The following is a 22,386-nucleotide window of genomic DNA, read 5'->3' as shown; positions in this document are numbered from 1 at the left end:
TCCCTCCTTATCATATCATGTATTGACATGGATCACCTGCTTAACAAGCAGCAATAGCAGTAGCAGCCGAGGAAGTGGAGGAGGAAAAGGAAAAGGAAGGGAAAAAAAAAGAATTCTTCCTATCCTATTCATATAAATGAACAGAAAAATATCATCACACTACCCTGGCCCTCCATATCTGCTATAATATCGAATAATATAATATAATATAATATACTGTATATATCCCAATGTAATCCAATGAGTCCAATCCCATCCACTCTTACTCTTCAAACAAATCATGAAAAGTGTAAAGATGAGAATTTCAAACGACCATTCATTCGAGTATCAAGTATGTAAAAAAAACAAAGTTAGAAAAGAATGGACCTGGACCTGGACCTGGTCTCGCTAAGTGCATTTCACATCACAACACATCAATACAAAACCCAAAAAACACCTCCCATCCCACCAAACATCATATCTCCCGCCTCCCCCCTCTCCCCTCTCCCCTCTCCCTCTCCCCCAGCTCGGCTACTCAATCGCACTAACATTCCTCTCCAACCCCGCCAACCTCTGATTCCTCGCCGCAGCCTCCTGACTCTCCCTAAAATTCTCCCACGCTTCGGGATCCTGCTCCATAAGCCTCTGCCTAAGCACACTCGCCTCATCGCTCAGCTGCTCGAGCACCGCATCCGCCCCCTGGTTATTAATCTGATCCCTCATCTCCTCGCCGCCTAGACCCTCCACCATGGCTCGTAAAAGCTGCAGATGTCTAGGCTGGTCTTCGAGGCCAGTAGTGCCGTGCAGCTGGTCCTCTTGTTCGGGCTTGAGGATCTCGCGCCGGAACTGCTGCCCGAAGCGGTGCATGCGGCCTTCTTCCTGGGAGAGGGCGCGCGAAGCGAGAGACACGTCAGAGTTGTGCCGGGAGAGCATGGGGCGGATTTCGCCGCCGGGGGCGGCGTCGTCGTCTTCTGAGCCTGGGGCTTGCTCGTCGAAGGGGGTGGGGTCGGAGGTGTTGGTGTCGTTGCGGGAGAGAGATAATTCGAGGTCGTTGGGGCTGGCTTGGTCGGGTGGGAGCTGGTCGTTGTTGGGGAGGGGCGGTGAGGTGATGGTGGATGGGAGGCGGGTTTCGGGGTATTCGTCTTCGAATCGTTTGATCATTCCTTCTAGAGTTTGGTCTAGGAATTGTAGACGTCCTGTGGATATTGTTAGTCCTGTTCATCTTACGATTGGCGGGAAAGTATGGCACTTACGATACGCGTTCTGATCCACCGACCGCGACTCTTTCACCAAGGCAGGTTGTAACCGTGCTCGTATCTTGCGTGCACTTCCAAGTAAGTTCTTCGACATATCCTTGGCCTTGCCACCTTTGACAGGGGTTCTCGGAGTCACCGAACCACTACCGCCTTCTGTCAAATCGCAGAAGGGATCTGCAGATGCTCGTCTAGAGTCGTTGCCTCTATTTCGTAAACAAATACCCAGTGCCTTTACCACTCCTGTGCCACCAATGACATAGTCATCATCTGGCGCCGGTTCGTCATCGTCATGGTTATGCATTCCTTCGACATGACCAACGAGATGTAATAACACGTCTGGAACTGCAACTTCCTTCTCACCGCCATGAGGTTCCGATAGTGCTGCAGCTGCTTCGCCAATTTCAGCTACTGTGCCCTTCTCCATATTCCACAAGCAATAAGCAACAACCTGTTTAGCCAATGCCTTGACGACTTCACTCGAATCCGCTGATGGTACCTCAATATCAATGCAGATGATTGTCTGTGAGACACGGACAGCGGCCATTAGCGAGGCATACAGAGCGCATGCCTCTTCTTGGTTGGCTTCCTCCTTCGCATTGGCTAATGCCGCCAAACCAGGATTTTCCATAATGTTCACATGAGCCAGGTTCGGGCTTTCCGGTAGGATCTCTGCAAGAGCGATGGCCTGTTCGGGGGTCATTGACACATCTGTAAGATGTATCCGCTTGAGTGTTGGGATTCTAGGTAGATATCTAAGACATTGTTAGCGTGACTATTCCATATCACAAAACATGCAGATACATCACAGCTATTGGAAGCATTCATCCACGAATCGCTGATTAGATGTGATCATAGGGGCATAGGGCTGAGGTCATAGGGCTGATGTTCCAACAGAGACCTGTCAGCCGAGGCGGCTTGAGCCGCAAAATCAGCCGCACCAACAATCCCAGTTTGGGATGTGAATCGGCCGCGTCTAGGTCGCCCAATCGCTGACTGCACAAGAAAGATATCACGTACCTTCGGAGTAACGAAAGTGCACTAGGCTCCGACTCAAACAGACCATGGTTCTGAGAAAGGTCAATAAAACGGAAATTATTCAGCTTCGCCAGTGCCGGGAACAGGCTCCAAAGCGAATCCGGGGTAAGATTGCAGTCGGCTAAGCTCAAGGCGTAAAGCGCGTTATTATCGTTCAAAGCACTGGCTATTACTCCAAGTTGATCCTTCAGGTCGTTTCCACCAAGATCCAAACCTTCACATTTCCCTTCTCGGACATAGCGAGCAACGTGCTGGATACCTTCTGGCGAGATGTGATTTCCGGCGATGCCGAGACGTCGTAAACCAGACTTGATGACTCCATCAATGATGTCACCGAGTTGCACCATACTCATCCCACACTCAGCAAGGTTGATAAGCTCAAATTCTCTTCCAGCTAATCTTTCACCAATAGCCTTTCCGAGGATGGAAGAGATGTCGGGATTGGATGTCGTAGAACTTGTTGTTTTCGTGAGTTGGAATTGAGTTGCATGAGCTGGAGGTGTTGCAGGTGCCGGGGTCGGTTGAGGAAAGGGAACTTTCGACAAGTCCATCGATTTCAGAGACCGACACATGGTGATGAACGTTGATATGTATCGCCAACCATCTCTCCCTATCTTTGAGTTGTTTTTGAACACTATCCTCTCCACGAAGCCTCCTTGGGGAACTTCTCCCCATTTGCCCTTTTTCTGCTTTTTCCTTTCCCAGTCCGGATATTTCGCTGCCAGCAAACCGGCCAGGACAACTCGAACCCCTTCATCTGTAAGTCCGCAGTTTTCCATTATGACCTCTTTGACGGGGACAACTGCAAGATAATCTCCCAAAGTTATGAGATCAGGAAGCTGAAGCCAATAGCCTGTCAAATCCAGCTTTGAGACCACACCAGGTGACACCTGTCGTCCAGTTGGATTCGCCAGTTGTTCCGTTATCCTCTTCAATATAGGCGTTTCCCGTAACTGACAACACCTTCGGTATATCCGTACGGGGTCTGTCGTAGGTGAAGCCTGCGTCCTAGGCGTCCCTGTACTTGTTGGGGATCCAGGGCCAGAACTATCACTGGCATTCCTGACCACTTCAACCGGCACAGTTCCGTTCGCCTCAGCCAGTTTCCGCTTCTTCTCTTTCCTCGCTTTCCGCTCTTCTTCACTCCTCTTCTTCTTCTCCTTCTTCTTAGTATTCTCTCCTGATGGGGCTTCCACTTCCGTGGTTGTCGTTTCCAACCCATCTTTCCCATTCGCGGGAAGAACTTCTCCGGTATCTTCACCTTCGGCAGTGACCACGCCATCCGTCTCCTTTTCCTCTTTCACCATATTCGGATTCTTCAGCGCCTCAGCCTCGCCCTTCTCAACTATCCGTTTCTTCTCCTTCTTTTCCTCTTTCGGCTTTTCATCTGGCACTTTCTCATCCAGATACCTCGGCCCGGACGCAATCTCAACATCCACGCAGAATGCCACTCTGCGAAGTTTCGACTGATCCAATTCCGCAATATGACACCTCTCCCGATTCTTATCCACATTCAACACCTTCCGCTCGCATATCCCATGATTAAGTCCTTTCCCAGGCGGTGGCAATTGTCCTCCAGAACTCGATAACCTCCTCAAAGCACTCTGTAGAAAGTTCGGCTGTGTAGACTTCGGCGGCGCGGGAGTATACGGCACATCACCAGCAGGCTTGACCGCATGAGGCAGGATCGCATTCTTCGGCGCGCTGGGCCCAGTAGGTACAGGCGGCTCATCCGTTCCATTACTGGCTTGCGGTGAGGCTGTAGACTGCACGACATGAGGATGTGGGCTGGGCGACGAGGAGAATTTAGACGATATACTCGAGAGCCATGAATTCCGCCGCGAACTCGGGGAGGGCGACACGGATTTCGGGAGGCTGCCATTCAAAGTGGTCGTCTTTTCCGTCGAGGCAGTCCGCGAGAACTTTGGCCTGCTGGGTATGGCTTTCGGAGCGGTCGGTTGTTCTGCAGAAGGAGTGTGGCCGTTGCTTGTTCCATTCCCATTGTGTATGATCTTTGCCTTTTCGGGCGGGGAGGTGCTGCTGCGGGCTACGTGTGGACGGGTATCTAGATAGTAGAAGGAATTGATCAGTCTTTTGTCTTGCCTCTGTTCCTGTGCTGGCAGATCTTGGAATGGGTTGCACTGCGTTGCTGCCAACGATGCTATTCCATGCCATCATGCGAGACGGAAGTCTGCCTTTTGTTCTTCTTTCTGCCCACCTACCTTTTGGACTGTGCTTGCTCATCCAGCTCACATCGACGCCGTGTACACTCTCCATGATGTGCCGATTGTGATTGTACAGGAAATGTGCTTGCTGTCGTCCCTCTGCCTTGTCCCTTGGGCCTTGGGAAGAAAGAATTGTGGAAGGCCGGGATTATCAAAGGCTCCGGCTGCGGCTGAACACTCGCTGGATGTCGGTGACTTGGCCCTGATATCCTATCCTGCCCTATCCTATCCTTTCCAGTGCTCTCCTATCCGTCCTATCGTGGTCGTCCTTCTGGATGGCGACACTCAGCTGAGATAAGCAGGCCAGCAGTTCAGCGGCAGCTACCTTACTATTGATTCATACTGAGCCCTGCGCCACGTTGGTAATGCTGCGTCTGCGTTGTGCTGATCAAAGATGTTTCTTTCGTGAGAAGTGCTCGAAGATTGACGAGTCTGTGGTTGTAGCCAGCAAGCTTTCTTGTCTTGGGTCTGCCAATTCCGGTAGTAGAGTTCATGGCCTGGCCTGGGGAATTGATATTCGGTGGTTCGAGCGGGCGGGCAATGCGGGCGCTGGTCGAGCGAGAGAGACCGAAAGAGGGGAATGGCAGTAATAGAGGGTGGTGATTGGGTGTATTCATGCCAGCGTGGGGCCGGAAGGGGCGGGGATTTCCGTCATCGCACAGTGAGGACTGAGGACCGGGTCAGTCCCAGCGGGATGGCTCGGCTACTGTTCCTACCAGTGTTTTGCTGAAGAACAGAAAAGATTGTGTATCCTACGAGCTTGAAGGCATTAATAATCTCCTCTTTGACATCTTTCGAATTCTACATAATTCTGACACTATTGCCACCGTATGAATGTCAACACAGATGAGCCTCTTCCCCACACCCCCGCTCCAGCCTCCAGGAAAATTGAAACAGAAACAGACCAAGCCCAAGAGCCGTCAGTCTGTGCCGAAACCTGCCAACCCAACCCATGCCACAGTACAGACGAGTCGAGCGAGTAGTACAGTAGTGAGTGACGGGACATGCACATCGCTGAGTGTGCTGAATGATCGTAAATACTGGACACGGCACAAAAGGCCCATGACTGAGAAAGTGTAAAGAGTTGAATAGCATGTTTAACATTCCGTCCACACCCGACTGCTTGCTTGAGCAACAGGTGATTTGATAGGTAAGGGGGCAAGATCTACACACTTAATAACCCAACCTCTGCCTCAAATTCCTCGATATACCATTCCTCCCCTCCCCTCTTGGTCTACCAGCCTCTCAAAACTGAACTTACCTACAAATCAGACTTTCAGTAGGCCATGAGACCGAAAGCTGTATTCCTTCCGGCTATTGCTCATGAAAAAGGACCCTTCCATCTCATGATCAGCGAGACCTCGGAGCCCGGAGGCGTGCCTGTGGGTGTGCCGGGCTTGCTGTGTAAGCAATCCGAAGTCGGATGTCCCGAGATATATCCTTTCCTTCCTCGATAAACCCAGCTTCGCGCTCCGTCTGGCCGGCCTTTGACTTCAATATTTGAATATCATTTCATGCTGGTAAATTTAGAAAGGATGAATTGGCTTTTGGTGACGAAGTTGGGCCAGGGAATGTGTCACTAGAGCATTACTGGGAGTATAAAGAATGACAGGTTGAATATCGACTGGGAACAAGAATGCGGAATGGCCCGTTCATTATATGCTGGCGTGAGTACTGAGGATGGTGCTTCATGGTCCCACAATTGTAGAGAGGAAGCATCAACTTTATTTATGGACAGAAACAGTATTGCTTTAGGTCATTGCATTCAGGTTTATTCCTGTCGATATCGTATCAACTCCGCATGAACACGAGCATGCATTTTTGAAGAGCAGAGCGAGCCGAGCAAATCCCCCAGTCCAGAAAGACGCCAAGGAAGACAAGACAGCAAGCTTATTCCTTGAGCTCTGCAATCTTGGCCTTGACTCTCTCAACCTTCTCCTCCTTGGTGAGCTTGCGGCCCTTGTACTTGAGAGCCTCCTTCTTCCACTCCTCCTTGGTCTTCTTCTCACCGGCATCATCAACCTTCTTAAATGGGTCCTCACGGATAGCCTTATGGGCCTCGGTGTAGAGCTCCTCCAATCCATCAGCCTCAATCTCGTCGTCGATGTAGCCCTGGAATTGGGACTTGTATCGCTCCTCATCGTCGTCGGCGAGGGTCTCCATGTACTCAGCGACGTGGCCGCCGAAGATGTACTTGCGGAGGGTGTCGGAATCGAGCTCCTTGCTCTCGATATCGTAACCTGGGAAACGGTTCTCGGAGTGGGGGATGAGGATACCACCGTCGGAAGCACCCTTCATGGCACCGAAGATACGGGCACCAGTGGAAGTGCGGGCAAGACCAACATCAAGGAAAGCCTTGAATGGGCGTCTGGAGTCCTCGTCCTCACCAGCCTCGGTCAACTTGTACTCTCCATCAGCCTCCTCAACACCGGCGAAATCCTCGTCCATGCCGAGCTTCTTGAGAACACGACGGGCGATCAGGAGACCAGTGCAGTATGCGGCGGCCCAGTTGGTAAGACCGTGCTCAATGCCGTAGGCGCGGAGCTCGTGGGAGTAGGCAGCGCAGAAGACCTTGTCGCCAGTAATCTCGGAGGTGACGATCTGCATGACAATGTCGCGGTTGGTGAAGCGGACGACGAGACGGTACTTTGGCGCATTGTACTTGTTCTTGGCTTGGGTGATGAGGCGCTTGCGGGCATAGTAATCGGTCTTTCCGACACGACGGCGCTTGTACTTAGTCTGGTAGCGACTGGGAGAAGTTAGCATTGAAAGTGGAAAGATTGAAGTTGGACCTGGTTGTCGAGGATGGAGTCGAGGATTGCGCCTCGACCTCGAGAACTTAAGCTCCGCAGATGTAGAAAAGGAGATTGACTGACCTGTAGTACGCCGAGTTCTTCTGCAACTTGGTGAAAGGCTGTAATCACGCAAAATAATTAGCCCAAATTCCTCGTCCTCGAATCCGCAGTTGACATTTCAGGACCACTGCCCGAACATTCTGCAAGGACTCTCGCGGTCCTCGTTGGCATTCCTGCTCATTGGAGGGACTCTGTTCACAGAGCAGACTGTCGAACAGTCGGATCTGATCCGTCGTGGTAGAGACTCACCATCTTGAGAGATTGGCCGCACTGTTGCTGGTCGTTGAATTTGGATTGAAGGAGGAAGAAAACGAAGTCGCACGATAAGATTTTCGGATATCACAGTGTGCGGGCTCGCTAAAGCGAAAAGTTCCCCGCCAGCCGCAGAGTGGAGTTGGGGAAAAAGGTCGTCGACGAGCACGTTTTGAAGCGAAATAATCAGCAGGAGTGCACTAAAAAGCATGGGATTATTTCATATTGATTATCTACCTCTACTATCTCGTATAAATGCTCTTTCTCTTCCATCTCAGCCCTTCAACCACAATGATTTCTTTTTCTATAAGCACGTGACTCGCACTCATCGTCGAGAACAACGGCCCGATGATAATCCGGCCCATGTCCCACTATCCCGAAGCCTCGGCTTGAGATCAGTGATCCTTCTCCAGCATCTCCAGCAACAGCTTACTTTTGACTTATTTCGCCATTCATTTTCATGTCTCAACAGGACTATCCAACAGAATTTGTATTAGAGAGTATAGAAGCCATAATGTCAACATCTAAACAACCGAAAGTTCTGTAAGTCTTTTACCCCACTTCATGCAGAGGTGCTTCGGCTGATGAGAAACCTAGACTTTTTGATATTGGAGGAGTTTGTGTAAGAACATTTTGCTGTTCGAATTGAAACACCAAATGCGATGGCGATTTTCTAGTACTTTTCTTCTTTCTATTTCTTTTGACTTTTCTAGTTGCATATCCATCTCAAATCCACCAATACGGACAATCATCAAGTGGTTGCTTCAACACTTCGAGTTGACACAGCACTATGTCGCCTTCTGATACATGTCCATTTCTCCAATCGTCTTCAAGTTTGTGTCACAATACAAGTCTATGTTCATTATTCTGCATTGCAATATTTACAATTCTGTTGCAAGAAGTCTCCTTCACTGTGAGCTTCTGGGCCATCAAGAATTATCTTTCTCAGTCGGTCAACTCGATTTGTGTTTGATTTATTTACTTTTGATTTTGAAGATTGCACAACTACTGTTATTCATGCCAAAGCGTCCCTTTTCATACCAATGCCCTGCTCCAACTGCTTGTTTTACGTTGGCTATCCTCTCCAAATACTCCCTCGTATCATCCACTTCTCAACTCCACTCCCATCAACCAACTGACACAAGCACAACAGGTCCTCTCCCCAATGCAAGCCATCCTCAACTACGAACTCTCCCACTCTATACCACCAGGCTGGGTAAACCACAGCATATCCAAGACCTCTCCCCACGGATTCTGGCACCGTCTTGAACGCGGCGAGCTCCCCATGGACAGTAAATTCTTCGCCGGCTTCTCAGAAGACCTACATAATCCCTCGATATGGAGGAATTTCTACCTTGAGAAAGCACGGAAAGCAGATCCCAGTTTACCAAAGGAAGTGGTATGTGAAACTGCTCCCTGGCCCATGTGATATGTTATCTTAGTACCATGTCATATCATTTCTTCGTCAGCTAACAGCGTCTTTTCTCAGCCCCCCGTACCAAAAGTCGAAGCGGAATACCTCTTCTGGCAAATGATGGCCCATAGCCGTGATTTCGATCCTTGGATGTACCCAGCACTGCAAGCCCTCAAGAAAAGCGGGAAGTACATCCTCGCAGCACTAAGCAACACGGTGATCTTCCCCAGCGACCACCCGTACGCGAATCCACCAGAAGAGAAAGATATCAGGAGGATATTTGACGTTTTTGTCTCGAGTGCTCATGTCGGGTAAGATACTACACAATTTCCATTTCCAAATCAGACATCACCTTTCCTTCCACTCAGAGCGAAAGCTAATAACCCATCCCCTCTTTGCAGCCTCCGCAAACCCGACCCAGCAGTCTACGCCTACACCCTGAAAGAAATCGATTCCTACGCACGATCTCACGCTTCCTCAGCACGTGGTAAATCACTCGGCTGGGAAAATGGCATCCAACCTTCCGATATAGTGTTCTCCGATGACATCGGCGAGAACTTGAAAGCAGGTAAAGCGTTTGGCTTTCGTACTATCAAAGTCCACCTTGGCCGTGCGTATGAAGCTGTTGATCAATTGGAGGAGGTGACAGGTTTGAAGCTGGCGGGGAGTCATCCGAGGGTACCGATTACGCCTGTGATTAGGAAGCCTGGGGCGAAGCTGTAGTAAGATGTGGCTGGAGAGTGAGTGCGGTGTGTGATGCGAGGGCAGACTCTGAGTCTAGTTGGGTATGACTTGATATGTGATTAAATCGGATGGATTACGTGTAGGACTGGCTATAGACAGACATATGGTGAGCAGTTGGCGTTACGGCTACACAATACAGGCTTTAACATGAAAAGTATACATATCTCATTTTTAAAATTAGCCATGAACTTTCGAAATATCACATCTAAGTAAACCCTCAACCAAAACTCCAACCATAGAATACTGTACGTTAATTGGCAAGACCTACTTGTTCCAGAAACCTAGATTTACACTACATACATGCTACTCGTATTCACACACTCATTCCATTCCTCAAAATACCAATCTCGAGTTCCCAAGTTTCCAACTCAACACAAGTCAATACCTACAATTCCTCCATCGACTGCCACTCTCAACTCTCATCAGAACATCAAACGTATCAATCGTGTACCTCCAAACCCATACCCCATGTCTCCACTTCTCTCCATACCAGACCCTCCTCTATCCATCTATCCCTTCATCAAACCCCAAAGCAACCAAGGTGTGACTGCCACACTCACACAGAAGAAGTCCAGCACCATGAACTCGCAATGAGGTGGAAAACCCCGGTCTCTGTGGCTTCTTCCAATTCCATTGCATGGAGGGGGAAGGTGGTTTACCTTATATACTTACCCAGTTTCTCAAACGAGGCGGTGGAAAACGAGAAATCAGGGAGGGAGGGTGAAAATCTGTAGTGACTTAGTCAGTGAATCAACTGTGGGTTGACTTCAAGGTACAATGTCTGGAAGTATTGAGTATCAAAAGTGAAGCTTGGTCTGCCTGTGATAGCGTGTTCTGGTGAATGTGAATATGAATATGAAGAACATACTTCTATTCTCAGCCTACAATTACTCCTTACAAAAACTCTCACAAGACTCTAGATTTTCACAGCATCAAAGCACAAAGATTCAAATCAAAGAAGAAGAAGAAGGTCGAACAAAACAATGGTATTCATCACCCCCTCTCATCCCCTGTCTCCTACCCTCTCTCTACCTCCCAAATTAAATGTAATTCAATGCAATGCAGTATACAAGAAAGCGAAATCGCTTCTCATCAATCACAATTAAGTAGAATCATAAAATCATCACCCGCAATGTACAAGCATCCATCCAACAAACACAAAAGTGACTTGTCCCCTCCAAAAACGCTATAAAATACACCTTCCCACTCCCTCCACCTACATCCCCTCTCTGAACTCTCCCTCACTTCTCACTTCTCCGGACTCGCACCTCCCACCCCCGCACCCCCCAAAATCAAACTCTCCAACTCCCACGGACTAAGCGTGCTCCTCCTCCTACTCGCTCTCCCCTGCCCCTTATCCCTCCCTGTCCCTGTGCCCAACTCCCTCGCTTTCCGTTTCCTCGATCTAGCATCATTGTTGATATTCGAATTAACATTCTCGGCATCCATTTCTGTATCCCTATCTCTGCTCCGGGCTAGCTCCGCGTCATGAGATCGAGAATGAGACTGTGCGTCCTGAGACTGAGGTGGCTGAGCCGGTTGTGACCGTTTCGGCGTAGGCGGAGGCGGCATCAACTTCCTCTCCTCCTCACTCCTCTTCAAATCTCTCTCCGAAATCCCCCCAGCACCAGCAGCAGCTGTGTTCCTGGCCCCTCTAGACGAGGCTGTCACAGCAGCAGTAGCCACGCCGCCCTTCCCCCTCGCAGCCTTAATCTTGGCTCTCACCCTCGCTGCATCAGCCTCTCGTTCACTAGCCGCTAATTTCGCAGCGATACTAGCCATCGTGAGAGGACTCTGCATAGGGGGCTGTTCCCTTGGGCGAGGGAGTCTAGATTCTGCTCCTGTACCTCCAGACGCTGTATTGCTTAGTTTGAGTCTGGGTGTTGCTTGGGCTTGGTTGAGACGAGCGGATGAAGGTTTGGATGAATGCGAGGATTTCGTGGGCGATGAGGAGCCAGAGCGGGAATGTGGTTGTGGTTGTTGGAGGAGAGGTGGTGGGAATGAGGTTCGAAGGAGGGAGACCTCGTCTGGTGAGGATGAACTGGCCGCAGCTCTTCCAGTTGGCGTATTCTCTTTCTTTGCTCCTCTGTCTCTTCCTAGTGACTGTGGAGTGGATCTCGCAGATGCTTGTTTCTTAGGCGATGCCAATTGCAAGAGATCATATGTATTCTCCTCGACAATAGTCGTGAAACCGTCCAGCTCCCTATCCTTCCTTGGGAGATATGGTGGACTTGGAGCAGCTGCTCTGGCATTGCCACTGCTCTCTTTCAGAGGTGACAACTGTGGAGGTGGACCTGGTGACATAGACGATGCAGTGTGGATGGTATAGTTCGCCTCTTCATCCTCTTGCTCTTGGTCTTCCTCGACGTCGGCTTCATCCTCCAGAGGTTCTTCTTCGAATAGGCTCGACTCAGAATCCTCCATCTCATCATCGAAATCGCCAAGATCGGGATCAGGCATCTCTGAATCATCCATAGCATCGATATCAGCCTGGGTATCACCTTCTGCGTCCTCTTCAGCAACCATGCTCAAGCCAAAGCCATCTCCGTTGCCATTCGCAGCACCGTCATCCTTGTTCTTCAATGGGCTGAGCATCAATCCCATCTTCAGCTCCTCGAGGTTGACAGTTTGTCCACTCCTAGCCATGCGTTTCCTCCAGCCATCCATCATGCTAACCGCATCGCGCCAGCGGCTCTCCATCCTTTCCCAACCCTCTCTAAGTCTGATAATCTCCTCTTCCCTAATCTCCACCTCTTCCAACGGCACGAAACTCGGGTTCGTAAGCAGAGTCCTCACATGCTCAAGGACAGCCTCAGTCTCCTGAGCCAGGTTATCATATCCGCTCTCCGTCTGCACGATCATATCCCTCTGTCCTTCACTGGCAGACTCATGATGTTCCTTCTCCCAGCCACTCAGCGTCCTCAGGGTCTCGACAGTCCGTCTCGCCAACGCAGCAAGATGTTCATTCTCCTCTGACAGACCCCTCGCCAGCTCAGTGAGGAACTCATTCGTCTCACTCCTGAGATCATATCCATCTTCTCCAACACCCACACTGCCCATCACACCACCCCGCTCATCCACCTCTCCGATCCCAGCAACGACTGTAATCTCTCTACTTCCCACGACTTTCCCACCGCCTCTCACGCGACCATCGCCAACATGTTTCTTCAGTCCTTCGAGCGTCCGTTCGCGTTTCCGTACTTCAACAGCGCATTGACTTCTCGTCTGTTGTACTAAGACTTTCATCCGCGCCATCTCTTCTTTCAGGACTCGATTCGCTTGTTCCGCGCTCTTGAGTTGCAATTTCATCGCGCGTTCAGTGGATTCTGCGATGCCGAGTTTGCGCTGCGCTTCGGTGTGTTTGGTAGAAAGACGTTCCATATCTGTGGTATGGCGGAGTGTATCTGCGCGGAGGGTTCGTAGGGTTGTAGTGAGGGATTCGCGTTGTGTTGCGTCGCGCTGTTGTAGTTTCATCAGCTTGTATCCTAATTATTGCACCCATACGTTCTCCGTTTCCATCTCCATGTCTTCACCGTCCGCCCAATACCCTTCAATAATCCCCAAAGAATGTTGGGAAGTAAATACTCACATCTCTCCTCAAAATCAAATCATTAACCACACTCATCACCCTCCCCATCGTCTTTTCCAACCCCTCCCCACCATCAGCAACTGCCCTATCCGGACGCGCAAAATCGATATTCTGGCCATTGCGCAATAGGCCGCGCGATAGAAGCTGATTGTTGATGTAGAGGGACGCCGTGCGGAGGTTGTCAGGGTCCATGATTGGCTTGTGTTTGTATTACGAGAGCTCAACGAGCTCGAGGCGCTGAGGATGTTTGTGTTTGTGGTGCAAGTACGTAATGTTGTTGTTCGATCATGTAAGAACTCGATTGTCGGGGGGTGCGTATGCGCAAATCGAGACGCAAGATCCGTCTGCGCAGTCACCAATCCCAGGAATCAATCCTTTCTCTCTTATCCTACGTTTGCACCGGCTCGTCGTTCCAATTCTCTGTCTTGCCGCCTCGAATTCAGTCCATAGGTTCCAGTATAGATTGACCGTGTCGTAATTATCACAGCGTCTCAAAAAGTGATAGAGTTCCGGCGGGGTGGTGTGGTGCGGCTCTTCCTTATTATGCAGGGCTGTGATCGAATATTTTTGTCGCGATGTTGCGGTTGCCGTGTAAACAAAGCCAGCGCATGCTTGTGCAGGGATAACGCGAAACCTTATATTCACGTGACTGTGCAACCACAGCAAGCTTCCTAGGTTTGGTGAAGAGGAAGAATATACTTAGTTTAATGGGAGAATCATTAGGAGATTTGGTTCAATTATGGAAATAATGGCAGAAGGTGCTTCTTCGTGTTGAAAATATAAAAAGATATGTGCACTAATCATCTAAAAGCAGCAAGAAAAGGACCAGCTCCAATCTTCAACTTCCAGCCATCAGCATCTTCAACGTCCATTTACAAACCACCTATCATTTATTAAAAAAGCCGCAACAGTCACATCAAATCCAAGGTTCACAAATACAAAGTCAAAGTAATCCATTAAGCGATTCATCTCATTCTCTGCTCATCTCTCTTATTGGTATTTACTCTACGCTGCGTAGGTACCCCCAATCCATTTCTATCTCCTGAGACCTCAATGTTTTCTTACGTATGCAACCACTTCCATCCTCCCCCACCCTCTTCACTCGTCCTGCTCCCTCTACCAACCCACCACAAATCCCACCAGCACCAACACCAAAACAAAGCCCCTCCTCTACCTTCAAAACCTCCTCCAACTCCTTCCCAACCCAGCTAGCTAGCTAGCAAAAGCGAAGCCAGCCAACCAACCAACCAGCCAGCCCGGAAGAGGAGAACAAACCCCACCAAGACGAAGAAGCAGAAGAAGAAGAAAAGGGAATGAAGCAAGAGGAGCAGAAGAGAAGGAACAAAGGCACGGATATTAATATACATACATTCAATAAGGTAACTTATGAACCACCTCCCTCCACTCTTCCTCCGTCACAATACCTCACCCAATGCATATTAAACATCACCACCCCCCGCCAAAAATGAAGAGGAAAAAAAAATAACCCACAGGAAATCCGTTCTATGCGTGCCAGTTCTGCCTGCCAGTTGTGCTTGCATGCATGCTCATGTTGTATGCAATCCATTCCATTCCTTTTGCTTTACGTTTCTTTCATTTATGTAAGGGTAAACCATCTACCACCAACCTCGTCACTCTTCCTTGCTCACAAGGTAGGATGCTAGGAAGCCAAGCCGCTCAAAAAAACGCCAATCAATCAATCATCAACCACCCACCCCACCCCACACCCACACCCATCCCCATCCCCGTCTTGAAGAAGCAGCCCTTTCTATATCGAGAATCAGAGCAGCAGCAGCAGAAGAAGAAGGTAGAAGCACATTAAAAAAGTGTTCAAAAAAGCCCAGCTAGTTAGAGCTAAGCCAAAGCCAAGAGGCAAAAGTAGTTAAAAAGGGTATGTGTGAAGGAACGACTCGAACAACCAAGCAAAAACAAAAATGGTACGCCGCGCCGGAAAACAAAGACCAGATCAGACCAGACCACAATGCAACCATGCAGCCATGCATGCATGTACGCACATTTCGCCAGCTTTCATCTCATCTCATCGCGAGTCGAGTATAGCCAGCCCATACATCCGTCAATCCATCATTCTCATGCCAACCATGTCTATGCTCATGCTCATGCTCATTTCACATGTACCCAACCCAATCCATCCATCCATCCATCCATCGTGACATGATATAACAACATTCCTCATGAGCAGTTCGCCTATGCGTCTATGCGCGTTTATTCATAGCCGCACTCGCACCCGCAGAAGCCATACCGCCCCCGCCGCCGCCACCATCCAGCTTCCCACTAACACTCCTCGTAACCCTCGGCAGACCACTATTCCCCTGCGCCATATTCCCACCAGTACTCGTCCGCTTACTGCCCGTAGTCGAAGCAAGACCGTTAATATTCGACTGTCGTCGCGGCGGCGCGGCATTCTTGACAGGACTCGATCCAGAAGTCTCTCTCGATCTGACAGCCGTGCCATTCTTGAAGCTCGTAGCAGGCGGTTCAGGAAGAGGACGATGAGAACCAGATGGAGTTGTAGCTATGGTGTTGGTTCTCTTGATAGGCGATTCATTTCTGACTGCCATGCGGGGTAGAGGAGCAGCGGGTTTCTGACCAGTGAGGAATTCGTGGCGGATGGCTTCCTCTGGCTTCATGCGAGTGTCGGGATCCCAGCGGAGACAGCGTGCAAGGAAGTCGAGGAAAGCCTCGTCGTCGCACTTCAGGACTTGTTGGAGGGTCTTGGAAGATGGCTTGCGTCGGCGTCCCTTGGAGGAGACAGTCAGACGAGGCTTGCCCATTGAGTCAAAGAAGAGTTTCTTGCGGGTGCTCTTGTCGATCAGGTGCTTGCCAGGTGGACCAAAGACCTCCATGATACACGAAAGTTGCTCCTGCTCGTTTTCACCAGGGAATATGGGTACACCAGTATACAACTCTGCCAATATACATCCCAAACTCCACATATCGATAGGCATACCGTATGTCATTCCAAGGATAACTTCTGGGGAGCGGTAGAATCGTGATTGGATGTACGTATAGACCTTCTCATTCTCGAAGCAACTGGATCCGAAATCGATGACCTTAATCTCGGAGTGCATTGGGTGGGCAAGGAGGATATTCTCAGGCTTCAGATCGCAATGAATAACCTTGTGTTGTTTCAACAGTAACAAACTGCTGAGCATCTGCTTGGTGAAACGGCGGACAATCTTCAAGGAGAATCCTTTGAAGGCATTGGACTTTATAAACTCATAGAGATTCATGTCGAGAAGTTCGGTAGAGATACAAAGATGACCACGGAAGTAGAAGCTTTGAGTGAAGTTGACCATGCTGTGCTTGTTTTTGGGGTCCTAGAATCTGGTCAGTAATGCTTCTTTTGCACAACAGCGGCCAACATACCCATTCGCGCAGCTTTTGCAAGATGTTCACTTCTACCAAAGCTTGCTGATGGAAACGCTTCTTGTTGCGAATGATCTTCACAGCAACCAGTGTACCCAGCTTGTGATCAATGCATCGCACAACCTGTCCGAAACTTCCCTTGCCAAGCACATCAATGATCTCGTACCTGTAAGACAAGTGATCTCCAGGAATGATGCTGTAATCTCCTCTCTCATCATCGTAGCCAAAATTAGCCGTATCAGTAGCCAATTGCCCAACATGCTTGGCAGCGTTTGGTGTTCCAGCAAAGTATACATCTTTGTAGTCCACGATCTCTCCACGTTCAAAGATATTGAGATTGAGAACTTGCAAAGCTGATTGAGGTGATATGCGATCTTGGGGAACAGCACGTTGACGAAGCGCGTCCAGAATCGTAGCTGCTTGTTCGGTGTCTTTACGTCTCGTGGCGAGCTTCTTGACCTCAGACTCTGCAATCATGTCGTCTTTGTCCAGATCAGCGGTCCAACGATCTGTAGATCGAATTGTGTTGCTTGAAGCCTTTGAATTCAGCATCTTGTGCATAACAGATGACGTTGAACGTGAAGATGGAAGAGTTCTGTCGCTTTGTGTCGAGTGCTCTTTCTTTGGGCTGCCGTTGAGACCCCAAGAATCGCTGCGAGTTCTGTCGTGGCCGTTGAACATGGTCATGCTTGAAATTGAGCTCTTTCGACGCTTGGAGTCAAGATAGGTCGTGGACTTGACACTAGGGCTAGGGCTTGATACACTTTGGCTATTCGAAGTGCTGATGATTGCGGATGCAGGAAGACGTGGTGGAGGCATGTTGTCATGCTTTGGTGGTTGAGGAGGATACTCAGATTCTCGCTCGCTAGCTGCATGTGACGCGTTGATATTACTCTTCGAAGTGCTCCTCTTCCAGCCCAGGCTTAGCTTTCGACGGAGAGAAGTACCAGAAGATGGAGTTGAAGGCTCTTCAGGACTAGAGGCTCTAGTGGGCGTCTCATTCTTTACTGGCTTTGCTAACTTTTGAGCACGTGGTCCAGTCAATCTAGCAGGTCGTTGAGGCTCAGCAGTGGATGTATCTGGAGCGGAAACATCACCGCTAGTCTTAGATCTTGGCATGAATGAGTGTTCTCCGCCATTCTTCGGTAGAGAAGAAGAGATAAATGGCGATACAGCTTGCCTCGTTTGTCGAGAGCTGATTGGGATAGGCTTACTAGCCTCGGGTCCACTGCCACCAAGTTGAGACGAGGATTCCGATTGTAAGAAGTGAATTGAGCTACTGCTTCTCATATGAGAAAGAGTATCTTCCGCCTTGGAGTCTGTTCGTTTCCTAGAGAAGAACGAGGCCTTTGAAGCAGTCATAGGTGTACTTGGAGTTTTGGTATTTACACGTCGAGGAGGCGGGGTTGTTTGTCCATCCGAGTATGGGGTATCCTTGTCCTGAAGGGCTGCAATCTTCGCCGTTGTGGGAGTACTCAATGGCAGCAGATTTATAGGTGGGAGTCGTAGAGGTTGTAAATTCTTCTTCTTCACAGGTGTAGGGTTGTGCTGATCATCTGATATTGCCGTCGGACCGTACTTCCTGGCCTTTGGTTCTCGATCGTTCTTTGGCGGATCTCGAATCGAACCTCTCCCAGATAAACTATTGGTAGATGTACTATTGATACTGCTGGCATCAAATGGCATGCTCGACTTTCTCTTGAAGAATGGAGGATCTGCTGGAGAGTCTTTCGGCGATTCGTATGCTTTTGGTATCGCTGGTACAGGCGGCACTTCCTCCTCTTCGTTATTCCCAGTAGAACTATGCACATTTCTCGGCTTCGGCGTGGGTAATCTGGACGAGGAAGGTGGAAGTTGCATTCGCGGTTGTAATGAGCCTGTCGAAGTACGAGAAGTGTTATAGCTTGCATTGGAGGCATTCGAAAGACCAGAACTGTAAGACTTACGGTTAAGGTCCGGTGTAGTTCTAGAAGAAGAGGGAGTCGAGGCTTTTCTCGGTAGCATAGAAGGGGACCTCGAGGATGTTCGGATCGTGGATGTTTCGGGTTGTGGAGTTGGCGGGGTGTTTGGCATCGGAGGAGGGCCTTGTAGAACTGATAAACGCTTTGCTCTCCGTGCATCTGTGGGACTGACTGTTCGTGCACCGAGTCCAGTGGCATGAGACGACGAAGTTGGCATCCCTGGTATCACAGACATCCGCTTGTTCGAGGAAGATGGAGTAGTAGTGCCTCGTCCATTGGGTCGGCCTGGGGATCTGCCAGCAAAAGAGGATGATCTGGTGTGATCTGGAGTACCGGTCTTTGCTACCAGATGTGTCTGTCCTTGCCTGGAAGGCGGCTGGAGGGATTTGGTCTTTGCTGCTCTTGAAGCAGTAAGTCCACGAGCCCCATCGGTATATGTTGGTGCTCCTCCAATATTGACACGCGTAGACACTCCTCCTGCATCAGAGAGACCCTGTGAAGACACACTTGATGCCAGACTTGGCCGCCTTCTCTGTGTTGCCCGTGTATAATCCGGATCTGTACCTGTAACTCCTGGTCCTATAGATTTCCTCGGGGCTTTGGCAGCATTGGCCGTGGCACTACCAGATATTGGGGGATATTGACTTTGCCGCCGGGATCTCATAGCAAGGGGAGCACTTGGGGGATCCATAGTTCCAGTTGCCCCAGACGCAGTGGAGGATACGCTGCTCTGTCTCGTTGATGTACTCTGCCGCCGTAATATCGAACCTGCCCTCCCTGGCCTGGTTCCAGTGGAAGGAACACGCCCTGTCCCATTCGCTCTCACGTCTCCCGTAGATGTATTCATTGCTTCGTTTGTTCGTTTCCCTCCTATCACGCTGCTCTCTAACACACTTGATCGTTCGAAATTGAAATCATTAGACGCGGTTGCAATACTGCTCTGGAGGTCGTCGAAGCTTGGGGAGGGTAGGAATTCGTAAGATCCGCCTAGATTCTCATCTGCACCGGTCTGCCCGCCAAAAGAAAAGAGTGAATGGTTATTCCGAGTCGAGGCATGGAGGGTCGGTTCTCGCACAGATGCTGCAGGCGCTCTTGCGCCTGGATCGTAATTTTCTTGTCTGCCAGAGGGATAGAAGTCAGCAGGGCCCAGGGGCAGGTTCTCGACAGTGAGATTGGCGTACGCCTTGGACGGTGAGTAGTCCGGCCTTGGACCTGAGGGAGCTTTCTTTTCTCGAAGCATTGGAAGGGTCTCGAGTCGCCCGCCAGCACCAGCAATTGAACACAAGCAGCTTGATCAGGGTCCTCCCGTTCCGTTCCTTTGTCTGTCCTGATCGAAGCTCAGTCCGTCCAAGGGCCGAGGTGTTCGCCGGGCTATCTCATCTCAAGGGCAGGTCGGAAGGGTTCTCCTACAGGGTAGACGTTGTGAGGAAGAGCGGTGCCCCCAGGTTTTACTTCGAGGGTGGTCTGGTGAGCGTTCGAGTCGTGACGGTCGCTGCAGCTGAGGCTGCTCGGTCGCAGACAGTGCTGGGAGCAGATGCAGATGCAGCAGTCAGGCTGTCAAGACTGCGACTGTTCAGTGCGTCTGGTGTAGAAGAATCGAATATTGTGGTTCCTGCAGTCGGCCACGGCCGTCGGTCGTGAAATTGGATGCTGTCTGTGGTACTCTTACTTTCGATTCGACTACTGCACCGCTTCCCTACCGCTTTCGCGAGGCAGTCTGCCGTATCCGTAGAAACTAAACAGCACAGGGGTGTGGTAGGCTGCGCTGGACGCAGTGGAGCGGATAGTCACCCGTCAGGGCAAGGGGAGCGGGACAAGCGAGATGGACGGGGCATAGAGCGAATAGGAGCCCGCTAACGAGATATACCACAGTGTCAATAATGCCTGAATGTTATGATTATGGACGTGTTGCAGCTTGTTTACGGGGTAGATCAATAGATCAAGAGCGTGAGAGATGGCCAGTTTGACACGATACTCGCAGTAGTAGCGATTCTATTGCTGCACATGCCTTGTTTTCCCCCAGCTAGGTATGAAGCTGTTCGTCTCTCCTTGATTCCCTTGCCTCGCCTTTCATCCAGTCCAGTAAATTTACAATAGCATGGATATATCCAGGCATGTAAACTCACAGATGCCTCGGTTTCAACCAGCCACTGTGGCCAGAATCCGGATCTTTCACTCATCTCGTTGTACGATGTTGTCCTCCTGCTTCTTTCCATCTTCCCGCTCGCTCGCCGCCATGCTTCATTAGCACTACCGGTCCCCCTATTCTGCTCTTCTCGGCAACGGAAATTTTACCCCTGAACAGCCTTAACTACATCGCCCGCACCACACGCCTCTGTACTGTAGTCACTGATCTGCCCCTATCCGCTCGCGGGGGCGTTTGGCACGTCCACTACTAAACCAGATACTGCTGGACGCCGTCTGGTCTCTGTAGCGCGCTGTATCTAGCTAACGAATGACAGTCAGCAGCCCCTTTTATATTCCCTACCTTAGCAAAGGAGCAAACAAGATCTCCGCATCCCCTCCTCCCGTAATTCTGCCGTCATTTGTTCATGGGATTATTTGTTTATTTCGATTTCTTGGGATTTGTTTACAGTCCGTGCTATGCGATTCATGCAATCAATATTTCTTGCCTGGCGAGGCAGAATTGCTGGTAGAATTGGCGGGCTCGCGGGCCAAGGAACGTCTCGGCAATCGGGGGTTTTGCGGGAAATTGAATATCTTTTCTCCGAGATACAAACGTCAATATTACCCACAACTTCATTCTTCGCTCAGCCTCTGACTGCTAGATTTTGCTGCAAGGGCATTGACAGCCGACATGATGGCATGCCGAGGCATTTTCCAGCCAGACTTCGTATCAACAGTCGGCCTTCGTCGCTGGTTTTTCCTTTTCGTCACATTCTCGTTGTCATCTCCTCTCCCATTATTAAAGGTTACGCTTTTCAGTCGAGAATGGAAACAGAACGTACAAGAAACTTTCTGGAACACCCAGACACCTATTCCAGTTATTTGGTAGCCATTCTTAATTCAAGGTCACCAAATGCCATTAGTTACAAACAGCAAGACGGCCTCCTGTGTCTTCTCTTCTGAATCATCCGAATAAGAGTGCTGAGATCGACTTGTTCTCAAACCAGAAGACATATATACCTTAGGGACCGCCTTGGTTCTCCTTCCGTCTTGCTTCGATGCACTCGCGCCATAACCCAATGCCGCGGTCTATCACTCTATTGTATCTAACCAGCACTGCTGCCTTGTTTATCCTGTGGCCCGCCTCTCTAATTCAATCTCAAATCCCTTGCTTTCACGTTACCACTTCGCAAGGCTATAAAATCTTCCCATCTTCCACTTGAGGCTCACTAATCGTTGGGATGGAATTAACATTCAGCAGCAAATGCTCCTCCAGCTGACACCGTGAATGAATTTCCGATCACATTAAGCATGCAAAGGCTTATTGTACCAAACCAGAAAGAATTCTCTTCGATCTCGCCCTAGGTCATGGACCAGATTTGCTGTATCTGACTTGTTCCTTCGATTAATCAAATCATTGTTGTCACTCCTCTTATCACCATCAACACGTCCAATATTTCCTCCCTCTCATAATCCAGACCTTCATGTCTGGAACACGTTTTAGATTAACCTATCACCTTCATCGTATGAGTTGCCTATCACTCCCGCCACCCTGCAACAAA

The 22,386-nt window shown here is 49.8% G+C and overlaps 5 protein-coding genes across 6 annotated transcripts; 1 reads left to right on the top strand and 4 right to left on the bottom strand.

The window, feature by feature from the left end:
* Positions 1 to 510: 510 nt before the first annotated feature.
* Positions 511 to 4,547, bottom strand: ONS95_005877 (uncharacterized protein; the record flags this gene model as incomplete). Its single annotated transcript, XM_058499312.1, has 4 exons — positions 511 to 1,175; positions 1,233 to 1,987; positions 2,253 to 4,335; positions 4,493 to 4,547. 4 exons carry the CDS (start codon positions 4,545 to 4,547, stop codon positions 511 to 513), a joined length of 3,558 nt encoding a protein of 1,185 aa, XP_058350356.1.
* A 1,838-nt stretch (positions 4,548 to 6,385) lies between these two features.
* On the bottom strand, positions 6,386 to 7,602 carry RPL5 (60S ribosomal protein L5; the record flags this gene model as incomplete). Its single annotated transcript, XM_058499311.1, has 3 exons — positions 6,386 to 7,244; positions 7,372 to 7,409; positions 7,600 to 7,602. 3 exons carry the CDS (start codon positions 7,600 to 7,602, stop codon positions 6,386 to 6,388), a joined length of 900 nt encoding a protein of 299 aa, XP_058350355.1.
* A 37-nt stretch (positions 7,603 to 7,639) lies between these two features.
* Positions 7,640 to 10,009, top strand: ONS95_005875 (uncharacterized protein). The gene is made up of 5 exons (XM_058499310.1): positions 7,640 to 8,145; positions 8,200 to 8,224; positions 8,756 to 9,001; positions 9,092 to 9,327; positions 9,418 to 10,009. The coding sequence occupies exons 1-5, from the start codon at positions 8,063 to 8,065 to the stop codon at positions 9,737 to 9,739; spliced, it is 912 nt and encodes a 303-aa protein (XP_058350354.1). The 5' UTR covers positions 7,640 to 8,062; the 3' UTR covers positions 9,740 to 10,009.
* Positions 10,010 to 10,697: 688 nt separating this feature from the next.
* ONS95_005874 (uncharacterized protein) lies at positions 10,698 to 13,909 on the bottom strand. The gene has a single exon (XM_058499309.1). It carries the CDS (start codon positions 13,232 to 13,234, stop codon positions 11,009 to 11,011), a length of 2,226 nt encoding a protein of 741 aa, XP_058350353.1. The 5' UTR covers positions 13,235 to 13,909; the 3' UTR covers positions 10,698 to 11,008.
* Positions 13,910 to 15,079: 1,170 nt separating this feature from the next.
* Positions 15,080 to 20,441, bottom strand: ONS95_005873 (uncharacterized protein). 2 transcript variants are annotated; one of them, XM_058499308.1, is made up of 4 exons: positions 20,108 to 20,441; positions 18,683 to 19,815; positions 16,737 to 18,613; positions 15,080 to 16,687 (listed from the first exon to the last, which is right to left on the bottom strand). In XM_058499308.1, the coding sequence occupies exons 2-4, from the start codon at positions 19,542 to 19,544 to the stop codon at positions 15,563 to 15,565; spliced, it is 3,864 nt and encodes a 1,287-aa protein (XP_058350352.1). In that variant the 5' UTR covers positions 19,545 to 19,815; positions 20,108 to 20,441; the 3' UTR covers positions 15,080 to 15,562. The 2 variants fall into 2 exon arrangements, with proteins under 2 accessions (XP_058350352.1, XP_058350351.1); XM_058499307.1 differs by having other exon boundaries at positions 18,683 to 20,441.
* Positions 20,442 to 22,386: the final 1,945 nt, after the last annotated feature.

Source organism: Cadophora gregata (assembly GCF_030347475.1).
Source record: "Cadophora gregata isolate MNR1 chromosome Unknown scaffold_17, whole genome shotgun sequence".
In the NCBI taxonomy this organism is placed as follows: domain Eukaryota; kingdom Fungi; phylum Ascomycota; class Leotiomycetes; order Helotiales; family Ploettnerulaceae; genus Cadophora; species Cadophora gregata.
The sequence above is the reverse complement of the archived record's forward strand: the minus strand, read 5'-3'. Positions and strand labels throughout refer to the sequence as shown.

Coding starts and splice junctions, on each gene's coding strand:
- ONS95_005874 (XM_058499309.1), bottom strand. CDS start 13,234: ATGAAACTACAACAGCGCGACGCAACACAACGCGAATCCCTCACTACA.
- ONS95_005875 (XM_058499310.1), top strand. CDS start 8,063: ATGTCTCAACAGGACTATCCAACAGAATTTGTATTAGAGAGTATAGAA. Junction 8,225..8,755: donor TTGATATTGGAGGAGTTTGT/GTAAGAACATTT, acceptor CAAGCACAACAG/GTCCTCTCCCCAATGCAAGC. Junction 9,002..9,091: donor CCAGTTTACCAAAGGAAGTG/GTATGTGAAACT, acceptor GTCTTTTCTCAG/CCCCCCGTACCAAAAGTCGA.
- ONS95_005873 (XM_058499307.1), bottom strand. CDS start 19,937: ATGCTTCGAGAAAAGAAAGCTCCCTCAGGTCCAAGGCCGGACTACTCA. Junction 18,614..18,682: donor AACTACACCGGACCTTAACC/GTAAGTCTTACA, acceptor GTACTTCGACAG/GCTCATTACAACCGCGAATG. Junction 16,688..16,736: donor TGCAAAAGCTGCGCGAATGG/GTATGTTGGCCG, acceptor ACCAGATTCTAG/GACCCCAAAAACAAGCACAG.